General features: G+C 47.1%; 1 protein-coding gene across 1 annotated transcript in view; it reads right to left on the reverse strand.

Moving 5' to 3' along the window:
* Window positions 1–12,500, reverse strand: part of LOC110518542 (syntaxin-binding protein 4) — a 133,228-nt gene that overhangs the window by 15,210 nt on the left and 105,518 nt on the right. Inside the window, exons 12-13 of the mRNA XM_036939792.1 lie at window positions 10,111–10,205; window positions 1,703–1,799 (exon numbers count right to left, since the gene is read on the reverse strand). Of these exons, the coding sequence (XP_036795687.1) occupies window positions 1,703–1,799; window positions 10,111–10,205 (192 nt within the window). The remainder of the gene's footprint in view (window positions 1–1,702; window positions 1,800–10,110; window positions 10,206–12,500) is intronic.

Genomic DNA, 12,500 nt, shown 5'->3' on the forward strand with positions numbered 1-12,500 from the left:
GTTCAAGTCCATTTTAATTCCAGTTTCATCAATGCTTCTCTATGAGACTTCTTACACGACAACGTGAATGGGAAAATGGTCGATTACAAACAGTTCAGTTCCGTAAGGAAATCAAACAGACAGAACATCAGTACAGAGACAAAGGCAATTCAACGGCTCAGACACCAGACATATGTGGCAGGGACTCCAGACAATTAGGGATTACAGAGGGAAAACCAGCCACGTCGCCAACACCGACATCTTGCTCCCGGGCAAGCTGAACACCTTCTCTGCCAGCTCTGAGGATAACAGAGCACCACCGACATCTTGCTCCTGGGCAAGATAAACACCTTCTCTGCCAGCTCTGAGGATAACACAACACCACCAACATCTTGCTCCTGGGCAAGATAAACACCTTCTCTGCCAGCTCTGAGGATAACACAACACCACCAACATCTTGCTCCTGGGCAAGATAAACACCTTCTCTGCCAGCTCTGAGGACGACACAACACCACTGACATCTTGCTCCTGGGCAAGATAAACACATTCTCTGCCAGCTCTGAGGATAACACAGCACCACCGACATCTTGCTCCTGGGCAAGATAAACACATTCTCTGCCAGCTCTGAGGATAACACAGCACCACCAACATCTTGCTCCTGGGCAAGATAAACACATTCTCTGCCAGCTCTGAGGATAACACAGCACCACCAACATCTTGCTCCTGGGCAAGATAAACACCTTCTGCTATGGAGACACTAGGTGTGTGGTAGCTATGGAGACACTAGGTGTGTGGTAGCTATGGAGACACTAGGTGTGTGGTATCTATGGAGACACTAGGTGTGTGGTAGCTATGGAGACACTAGGTGTGTGGTAGCTATGGAGACACTAGGTGTGTGGTAGCTATGGAGACACTAGGTGTGTGGTAACTATAGAGACACTAGGTGTGTGGTAGCTATGGAGACACTAGGTGTGTGGTAGCTATGGAGACACTAGGTGTGTGGTAGCTATAGAGACACTAGGTGTGTGGTAGTTATGGAGATACTAGGTGTGTGGTAGCTATGGAGACACTAGGTGTGTGGTAACTATGGAGACACTAGGTGTGTGGTAGCTATAGAGACACTAGGTGTGTGGTAGCTATGGAGACACTAGGTGTGTGGTAGCTATAGAGACACTAGGTGTGTGGTATCTATGGATACACTAGGTGTGTGGTAGCTATAGAGACACTAGGTGTGTGGTAGCTATAGAGACACTAGGTGTGGTGGCTATAGAGACAGTAGGTGTGTGGTAGCTATGGAGACAGTGGGTGTGTGGTAGCTATAGAGACACTAGGTGTTTGGTAGCTATGGAGACAGTGGGTGTGTGGTATCTATGGAGACACTAGGTGTGTGGTAGCTATAGAGACACTAGGTGTGTGGTAGCTATAGAGACACTAGGTGTGTGGTATCTATAGAGACACTAGGTGTGTGGTAGCTATAGAGACACTAGGTGTGTGGTAGCTATAGAGACACTATGTGTGTGGTATCTATAGAGACACTAGGTGTGTGGTAGCTATAGAGACAGTATGTGTGTGGTAGCTATAGAGCCACTAGGTGTGTGGAAGCTATAGAGACACTAGGTGTGTGGTAGCTATAGAGACACTAGGTGTGTGGTAGCTATAGAGACACTAGGTGTGTGGTAGCTTTAGAGACACTAGGTGTGTGGTAGCTATAGAGACAGTATACCTCCGTAGGACACGGTTCCCTGTGGGTCAGTGATAAGACTTTGTCTCAGCTTCCTCCTCTTCTCCTCCGTCAAGTCCAGACCCAGGTACGACAACGCCTGGGGTGCGTTGGGGTAGAGAGAGGGGCAAGAGAGAGCAAGAGGGGGAAGAGAGAGAGGGGGGGGGGGGCATAGAGAGGGGAGAGGGGGGAAAGAGAGGGGGAAAGAGAGGGGGAGCGAGACAGAGGAGAGAAAGCGTTAAGAATTTAAATCTCACATTATGGTAAATCCCTGCTCACTGAGGACATGGCGTATGAGAGACATCTTGTCACGGTATTACCAAATAAAACCCTCTGCTGTGTGGTTGAAGACCTGCAGGGGGCAGTATAACAGCAGAATTACACCACAAATCTCTCTTCTCCATGAACTGGTTGTCCTGAAGACAACTTCTGTACACATTACAAACTACATGTTCTCTCTCTCTCTCTCTCTCTCTCTCTCTCTTTCTCTCTTTCTTTCTCTCTCTCTCTCTCTCTCTCTCTCTCTCCTCTCTCCTCTCCTCTCCTCTCTTCAGGTCATGCTCTCTGCCATGTCCTGGCATTCGTTCTTTCTCATAAAACAAGTGAGATTACTCTTCAAACATATCATATTATACTCTGTTGTTCAATCATTTGTAATAAAATATACAGTCTTAATGAGAGATCATAGTAGAACGTGACTGTGTGTTATTCAACCCAAACTAACCCTGTCTCTGTCACCACAGTTAACCAGTACAGTAAAGCTGTAGGGCATTGTGTCTGTGTGTTATTCAACCCAAACTAACCCTGTCTCTGTCACCACAGTTAACCAGTACAGTAAAGCTGTAGAGCATTGTGTCTGTGTGTTATTCAACCCAAACTAACCCTGTCTCTGTCACCACAGTTAACCAGTACAGTAAAGCTGTAGAGCATTGTGTCTGTGTGTTATTCAACCCAAACTAACCCTGTCTCTGTCACCACAGTTAACCAGTACAGTAAAGCTGTTGGGCATTGTGTCTGTGTGTTATTCAACCCAAACTAACCCTGTCTCTGTCACCACAGTTAACCAGTACAGTAAAGCTGTAGAGCATTGTGTCTGTGTGTTATTCAACCCAAACTAACCCTGTCTCTGTCACCACAGTTAACCAGTACAGTAAAGCTGTTGGGCATTGTGTCTGTGTGTTATTCAACCCAAACTAACCCTGTCTCTGTCACCACAGTTAACCAGTACAGTAAAGCTGTAGAGCATTGTGTCTGTGTGTTATTCAACCCAAACTAACCCTGTCACATGTCACCACAGTTAACCAGTACAGTAAAGCTGTTGGGCATTGTGTCTGTGTGTTATTCAACCCAAACTAACCCTGTCTCTGTCACCACAGTTAACCAGTACAGTAAAGCTGTAGGGCATTGTGTCTGTGTGTTATTCAACCCAAACTAACCCTGTCTCTGTCACCACAGTTAACCAGTACAGTAAAGCTGTAGGGCATTGTGTCTGTGTGTTATTCAACCCAAACTAACCCTGTCTCTGTCACCACAGTTAACCAGTACAGTAAAGCTGTAGGGCATTGTGTCTGTGTGTTATTCAACCCAAACTAACCCTGTCTCTGTCACCACAGTTAACCAGTACAGTAAAGCTGTAGGGCATTGTGTCTGTGTGTTATTCAACCCAAACTAACCCTGTCTCTGTCACCACAGTTAACCAGTACAGTAAAGCTGTAGAGCATTGTCTGTGTGTTATTCAACCCAAACTAACCCTGTCTCTGTCACCACAGTTAACCAGTACAGTAAAGCTGTAGGGCATTGTGTCTGTGTGTTATTCAACCCAAACTAACCCTGTCTCTGTCACCACAGTTAACCAGTACAGTAAAGCTGTAGAGCATTGCGTCTGTGTGTTATTCAACCCAAACTAACCCTGTCTCTGTCACCACAGTTAACCAGTACAGTAAAGCTGTAGGGCATTGTGTCTGTGTGTTATTCAACCCAAACTAACCCTGTCTCTATCACCACAGTTAACCAGTACAGTAAAGCTGTAGGGCATTGTGTCTGTGTGTTATTCAACCCAAACTAACCCTGTCTCTGTCACCACAGTTAACCAGTACAGTAAAGCTGTAGGGCATTGTGTCTGTGTGTTATTCAACCCAAACTAACCCTGTCTCTGTCACCACAGTTAACCAGTACAGTAAAGCTGTAGGGCATTGTGTCTGTGTGTTATTCAACCCAAACTAACCCTGTCTCTGTCACCACAGTTAACCAGTACAGTAAAGCTGTAGGGCATTGTGTCTGTGTGTTATTCAACCCAAACTAACCCTGTCTCTGTCACCGCAGTTAACCAGTACAGTAAAGCTGTAGGGCATTGTGTCTGTGTGTTATTCAACCCAAACTAACCCTGTCTCTGTCACCACAGTTAACCAGTACAGTAAAGTTGTAGGGCATTGTGTCTGTGTGTTATTCAACCCAAACTAACCCTGTCTCTGTCACCACAGTTAACCAGTACAGTAAAGCTGTAGGGCATTGTGTCTGTGTGTTATTCAACCCAAACTAACCCTGTCTCTGTCACCACAGTTAACCAGTACAGTAAAGCTGTAGGGCATTGTGTCTGTGTGTTATTCAACCCAAACTAACCCTGTCTCTGTCACATGTCACCACAGTTAACCAGTACAGTAAAGCTGTAGAGCATTGTCTGTGTGTTATTCAACCCAAACTAACCCTGTCTCTGTCCCCACAGTTAACCAGTACAGTAAAGCTGTAGGGCATTGTGTCTGTGTGTTATTCAACCCAAACTAACCCTGTCTCTGTCCCCACAGTTAACCAGTACAGTAAAGCTGTAGAGCATTGTATCTGTGTGCGACGTTAAATTGCTCCCTCCGGCAACGCAACCCTGTACCAGGCATGAACCAGAGCCAGGGAGCAGGGACTAGAGCCAGGGAGCAGGGACTAGAGCCAGGGAGCAGGGACTAGAGCCAGGGCGAAGGGACTAGAGCCAGGGAGAAGGGACTAGAGCCAGGGAGCAGGGACTAGAGCCAGGGAGCAGGGACTAGAGCCAGGGAGCAGGAACCAGAGCCAGGGAGCAGGGACCAGAGCCAGGGAGCAGGGACTAGAGCCAGGGAGCAGGGACTAGAGCCAGGGAGCAGGGACTAGAGCCAGGGAGCAGGGACTAGAGCCAGGGAGCAGGGACTAGAGCCAGGGAGAAGGGACTAGAGCCAGGGAGAAGGGACTAGAGCCAGGGAGCAGGGACTAGAGCCAGGGAGCAGGAACCAGAGCCAGGGAGCAGGGACTAGAGCCAGGGAGCAGGGACCAGAGCCAGGGAGCAGGGACTAGAGCCAGGGAGCAGGGACTAGAGCCAGGGAGCAGGGACTAGAGCCAGGGAGCAGGGACTAGAGCCAGGGAGCAGGGACTAGAGCCAGGGAGCAGGGACTAGAGCCAGGGAGCAGGGACTAGAGCCACAGCCAGGGCCTAATCCCATTAATGAGACTGTGCTAGATTAGGGTCAGTCACAGACTGAGTGAGATTAAGATTAGATTAAAATCACTGCTAAACAACTGCAGAGGACATTGTGACAAAACTACCGGCGCACACAGAGAGACAGGGGGAGTATATGGTGGTGGAATGGAGAGAGATACAGGGGGAGTATATGGTGGTGGAATGGAGAGAGAGACAGGGGGAGTATATGGTGGTAGAATGGAGAGAGATACAGGGGGAGTATATGGTGGTGGAATGGAGAGAGATACAGGGGGAGTATATGGTGGTAGAATGGAGAGAGATACAGGGGGAGTATATGGTGGTGGAATGGAGAGAGAGAGAGAGATACAGGGGGAGTATATGGTGGTGGAATGGAGAGAGATACAGGGGGAGTATATGGTGGTGGAATGGAGAGAGAGAGAGAGATACAGGGGGAGTATATGGTGGTGGAATGGAGAGAGATACAGGGGGAGTATATGGTGGTGGAATGGAGAGAGATACAGGGGGAGTATATGGTGGTGGAATGGAGAGAGATACAGGGGGAGTATATGGTGGTGGAATGGAGAGAGAGAGAGAGATACAGGGGAGTATATGGTGGTGGAATGGAGAGAGAGAGAGAGAGAGAGAGAGATACAGGGGGAGTATATGGTGGTGGAATGGAGAGAGATACAGGGGGAGTATATGGTGGTAGAATGGAGAGAGATACAGGGGGAGTATATGGTGGTGGAATGGAGAGAGAGAGAGAGATACAGGGGGAGTATATGGTGGTGGAATGGAGAGAGATACAGGGGGAGTATATGGTGGTGGAATGGAGAGAGAGACAGGGGGAGTATATGGTGGTAGAATGGAGAGAGATACAGGGGGAGTATATGGTGGTGGAATGGAGAGAGAGAGATACAGGGGGAGTATATGGTGGTGGAATGGAGAGAGAGAGATACAGGGGGAGTATATGGTGGTGGAATGGAGAGAGAGAGATACAGGGGGAGTATATGGTGGTGGAATGGAGAGAGATACAGGGGGAGTATATGGTGGTGGAATGGACAGAGATACAGGGGGAGTATATGGTGGTGGAATGGAGAGAGAGAGATACAGGGGAAGTATATGGTGGTAGAATGGAGAGAGATACAGGGGGAGTATATGGTGGTGGAATGGAGAGAGATACAGGGGGAGTATATGGTGGTGGAATGGAGAGAGATACAGGGGGAGTATATGGTGGTGGAATGGAGAGAGAGACAGGGGGAGTATATGGTGGTGGAATGGACAGAGATACAGGGGGAGTATATGGTGGTGGAATGGAGAGAGAGAGATACAGGGGGAGTATATGGTGGTAGAATGGAGAGAGATTACAGGGGGAGTATATGGTGGTAGAATGGAGAGAGAGAGATACAGGGGGAGTATATGGTGGTGGAATGGAGTGAGAGAGAGAGAAAGAGAGACAGAGAGAGAGGGACCTGTTGCCACGAGAAAAGGGCAACCAGTGAAGAACACACACCATTGTAAATACAACCCATATTTATGCGTATTTATTTTATCTTGTGTCCTTTAACCATTTGTATATTGTTAAAACACTGTATATATATATATAATATGACATTTGTAATGTCTTTACTGTTTTGAAACCTCTGTATGTGTAATGTCTACTGTTAATTTTTGTTGTTTTTCACTTTATATATTCACTTTGTATGTTGTCTACCTCACTTGCTTTGGCAATGTTAACACATGTTTCCCATGCCAATAAAGCCCTTGAATTGAATTGAATTGAATTGAATTGAGAGAGACAGAAAGACAGAGAGAGAGAGAGAGAGAGAGAGAGAGAGATAGAGATAGAGATATATATATATATATATATATATATATATATATATATATATATATATATATAGATAGATAGATAGATAGATAGATAGATAGATAGATAGATAGATAGATAGATAGATAGATAGAGAATGAGATTATATACAGTAAAATAATGCCATGGAATTCTAACCAAATCTTGTCTGCTAAATTACAGCTATATGGCATAGCCAGATCAGGGCCTAACATAAAGACAACTCAGACTACGCTATTCTGTTCTCCTGAAATAGACTACATTCTCTTCATATCATGGTTCTTTCGACCTGTCTAAAATAAATCATGGATTTATTGTGAAAGCGTAGGCTATATTACATGGATTTATTGTGAAGGTTTAGGCTATATTACATGGATTTATTGTGAAGGTTTAGGCTATATTACATGGATTTATTGTGAAGGCGTAGGCTATATTACATGGATTTATTGTGAAGGTGTAGGCTATATTACATGGATTTATTGTGAAGGTGTAGGCTATATTACATGGATTTATTGTGAAGGTTTAGGCTATATTACATGGATTTATTGTGAAGGTTTAGGCTATATTACATGGATTTATTGTGAAGGTGTAGGCTATATTACATGGATTTATTGTGAAGGTTTAGGCTATATTACATGGATTTATTGTGAAGGTTTAGGCTATATTACATGGATTTATTGTGAAGGTTTAGGCTATATTACATGGATTTATTGTGAAGGTGATATATGGGAGGATGGGGAATAGAGAGAGAGATGGGAGGATGGGGAATAGAGAGAGAGATGGGAGGATGGGGAATAGAGAGAGAGATGGGAGGATGGGGAATAGAGAGAGAGATGGGAGGATGGGGAATAGAGAGAGAGATGGGAGGATGGGGAATAGAGAGAGAGATGGGAGGATGGGGAATAGAGAGAGAGATGGGAGGATGGGGAATAGAGAGAGAGATGGGAGGATGGGGAATAGAGAGAGAGATGGGACACTAGGGACTCATCAGGGCTAGTTCATCAGAGCAGACACTAGGGACTCACCAGGGCTAGTTCATCAGAGCAGACACTAGGGACTCACCAGGGCTAGTTCATCAGAGCAGACACTAGGGTCTCACCAGGGCTAGTTCATCAGAGCAGACACTAGGGACTCACCAGGGATAGTTCATCAGAGCAGACACTAGGGACTCACCAGGGATAGTTCATCAGAGCAGACACTAGGGACTCACCAGGGATAGTTCATCAGAGCAGACACTAGGGACTCACCAGGGATAGTTCATCAGAGCAGACACTAGGGACTCACCAGGGATAGTTCATCAGAGCAAACACTAGGGACTCACCAGGGATAGTTCATCAGAGCAGATACTAGGGACTCACCAGGGATAGTTCATCAGAGCAGACACTAGGGACTCACCAGGGATAGTTCATCAGAGCAGACACTAGGGACTCACCAGGGATAGTTCATCAGAGCAGACACTAGGGACTCACCAGGGATAGTTCATCAGAGCAGACACTAGGGACTCACCAGGGATAGTTCATCAGAGCAGACACTAGGGACTCACCAGGGATAGTTCATCAGAGCAGACACTAGGGACTCACCAGGGATAGTTCATCAGAGCAGACACTAGGGACTCACCAGGGCTAGTTCATCAGAGCAGACACTAGGGACTCACCAGGGATAGTTCATCAGAGCAGACACTAGGGACTCACCAGGGATAGTTCATCAGAGCAGACACTAGGGACTCACCAGGGATAGTTCATCAGAGCAGACACTAGGGACTCACCAGGGATAGTTCATCAGAGCAGACACTAGGGACTCACCAGGGATAGTTCATCAGAGCAGACACTAGGGACTCACCAGGGATAGTTCATCAGAGCAAACACTAGGGACTCACCAGGGATAGTTCATCAGAGCAGACACTAGGGACTCACCAGGGATAGTTCATCAGAGCAAACACTAGGGACTCACCAGGGATAGTTCATCAGAGCAGACACTAGGGACTCACCAGGGCTAGTTCATCAGAGCAGACACTAGGGACTCACCAGGGATAGTTCATCAGAGCAGACACTAGGGACTCACCAGGGCTAGTTCATCAGAGCAGACACTAGGGACTCACCAGGGATAGTTCATCAGAGCAGACACTAGGGACTCACCAGGGATAGTTCATCAGAGCAGACACTAGGGACTCACCAGGGATAGTTCATCAGAGCAGATACTAGGGACTCACCAGGGATAGTTCATCAGAGCAGACACTAGGGACTCACCAGGGATAGTTCATCAGAGCAGACACTAGGGACTCACCAGGGATAGTTCATCAGAGCAGACACTAGGGACTCACCAGGGATAGTTCATCAGAGCAGACACTAGGGACTCACCAGGGATAGTTCATCAGAGCAGACACTAGGGACTCACCAGGGCTAGTTCATCAGAGCAGACACTATGGACTCACCAGGGATAGTTCATCAGAGCAGACACTAGGGACTCACCAGGGATAGTTCATCAGAGCAGACACTAGGGACTCACCAGGGATAGTTCATCAGAGCAGACACTAGGGACTCACCAGGGATAGTTCATCAGAGCAGACACTAGGGACTCACCAGGGATAGTTCATCAGAGCAAACACTAGGGACTCACCAGGGATAGTTCATCAGAGCAGACACTAGGGACTCACCAGGGATAGTTCATCAGAGCAAACACTAGGGACTCACCAGGGATAGTTCATCAGAGCAGACACTAGGGACTCACCAGGGATAGTTCATCAGAGCAGACACTAGGGACTCACCAGGGCTAGTTCATCAGAGCAGACACTAGGGACTCACCAGGGATAGTTTGTCAGACTTGAGGCATACGTGGGGGTCTAGACAGACAGACAGACAGACAGACAGACAGCCTAACAGGCAGGCAGCCAGACAGATAGACAGACAGACAGCCTAACAGGCAGGCAGGCAGCCAGCCAGCCAGACAGACAGACAGACAGACAGACAGACAGACAGACAGACAGCCTAACAGGCAGGCAGACAGACAGACAGACAGGCAGACAGACAGACAGACAGCCTAACAGGCAGGCAGACAGACAGGCAGACAGACAGACAGCCTAACAGGCAGGCAGACAGACAGAGCAGGCAGAGAGCAAAGGTGGACTCACCAGGTCCAGTTTGTCAGACTTGAGGCGTATGTGAGGGTCCAGGGTGATCTTGGGTTTGGCTGCAGACAACACTGTTCTCTGGGTGGGGGCCGAGCCTGCAAGGAGAGAGGACAGACAACTATAGTGTTAAAGTTTGTATAGGAGAGGCGGTATAAAACTCTGTCACCTCTGAGCAGAATATTGTCATGTTCTGTTCATTTCCAGATGATTCTACACTAACACACCACAGACACGGCTGCTTTAAGACAATGGGTGTTCTCTGGTGTTTCCTCTCACAGAGTATCTGTCAGTTATTAACTACTGTTAACAACCATCGTCTCAGAGGGAGGGAGAGAGGGAGTGAGGGAGGTTCAACGAGAGAGAGAAAGAGAGCAAGAGAGAGGGAGAGAGACAGCGACAGGGACACCGAGTGCTACTGTATTAATTTAATGGTTTGTCTGTCCCAGTTTGTGTGTGTGTGTGTGTGTGTGTGTGTGTGTGTGTGTGTGTGTGTGTGTGTGTGTGTGTGTGGTGTTATGTTAGGGTGACCCCCTGCTGCGGCTGATATTTTCTGATTGCTTTGCCTGCCTGCCTCATCCCTCCCTCCCTCTCTCCCTCATCCCTCCCACCCTCCCTCTCTCCCTCATCCCTCCCTCACTCCCTCATCCCTTACTCGCTCTCTCTCCCCCTCATCCCTCCCTCCCTCCCTCCCTCTTCCCTCCCTTCTCCCTCCATATCCCTTCCTCCCTCCTCCCCTATCCAATGAGGATATTTCACAACCTCCTGAGTGACAGGTGGGTTTCCATGACAATGGGGTGGGTGGGGTGGGGGGGGGTAGTGAACAGCAGACCTGGTTTCAAACACAAATAAAGCAACACCTCACGGCACAACGCCTCTCCCCCATGTGACCTACTGGTTGTGTGTATGTACTGACATGTGACCTACTGGTTGTGTGTATGTACTGACATGTGACCTACTGGTTGTGTGTATGTACTGACATGTGACCTACTGGTTGTGTGTATGTACTGACATGTGACCTACTGGTTGTGTGTATGTACTGACATGTGACCTACTGGTTGTGTGTCTGTACTGACATGTGACCTACTGGTTGTGTGTATGTACTGACATGTGACCTACTGGTTGTGTGTATGTACTGACATGTGACCTACTGGTTGTGTGTATGTACTGACATGTGACCTACTGGTTGTGTGTATGTACTGACATGTGACCTACTGGTTGTGTGTCTGTACTGACATGTGACCTACTGGTTGTGTGTATGTACTGACATGTGACCTACTGGTTGTGTGTATGTACTGACATGTGACCTACTGGTTGTGTGTATGTACTGACATGTGACCTACTGGTTGTGTGTATGTACTGACATGTGACCTACTGGTTGTGTTTATGTACTGACATGTGACCTACTGGTTGTGTGTATGTACTGACATGTGACCTACTGGTTGTGTGTATGTACTGACATGTGACCTACTGGTTGTGTTTATGTACTGACATGTGACCTACTGGTTGTGTGTCTGTACTGACATGTGACCTACTGGTTGTGTGTATGTACTGACATGTGACCTACTGGTTGTGTGTATGTACTGACATGTGACCTACTGGTTGTGTGTATGTACTGACATGTGACCTACTGGTTGTGTGTATGTACTGACATGTGACCTACTGGTTGTGTGTATGTACTGACATGTGACCTACTGGTTGTGTTTATGTACTGACATGTGACCTACTGGTTGTGTGTATGTACTGACATGTGACCTACTGGTTGTGTGTATGTACTGACATGTGACCTACTGTTGGATCTGTGATGTTGGATCAGTGATGTTGGATCGGTGATGTTGGATCGGTGATGTTGGATCGGTGATGTTGGATCTGTGATGTTGGATCAGTGATGTTGGATCGGTGATGTTGGATCAGTGATGTTGGATCAGTGATGTTGGATCTGATGATGTTGGATCTGATGATGTTGGATCAGTGATGTTGGATCAGTGATGTTGGATCAGTGATGTTGGATCGGTGATGTTGGATCGGTGATGTTGGATCGGTGATGTTGGATCTGTGATGTTGGATCAGTGATGTTGGATCGGTGATGTTGGATCAGTGATGTTGGATCAGTGATGTTGGATCTGATGATGTTGGATCTGATGATGTTGGATCAGTGATGTTGGATCAGTGATGTTGGATCTGATGATGTTGGATCAGTGATGTTGGATCTGATGATGTTGGATCTGATGATGTTGGATCAGTTAGTGCTTTAGCTTTGTGTCTGTCTGGGCAGCATGTCGACTGCTATAGATTGATTAGTTTTGAAATTAATTGATGTGTACTTAGTTCCATTGTCTACTCCGAGACACCTGTCATCATTGACATCTGTCACCGCTGACAACAGCAGTCAT

Source organism: Oncorhynchus mykiss, chromosome 13 (assembly GCF_013265735.2).
Source record: "Oncorhynchus mykiss isolate Arlee chromosome 13, USDA_OmykA_1.1, whole genome shotgun sequence".
Lineage (NCBI taxonomy): Eukaryota > Metazoa > Chordata > Actinopteri > Salmoniformes > Salmonidae > Oncorhynchus > Oncorhynchus mykiss.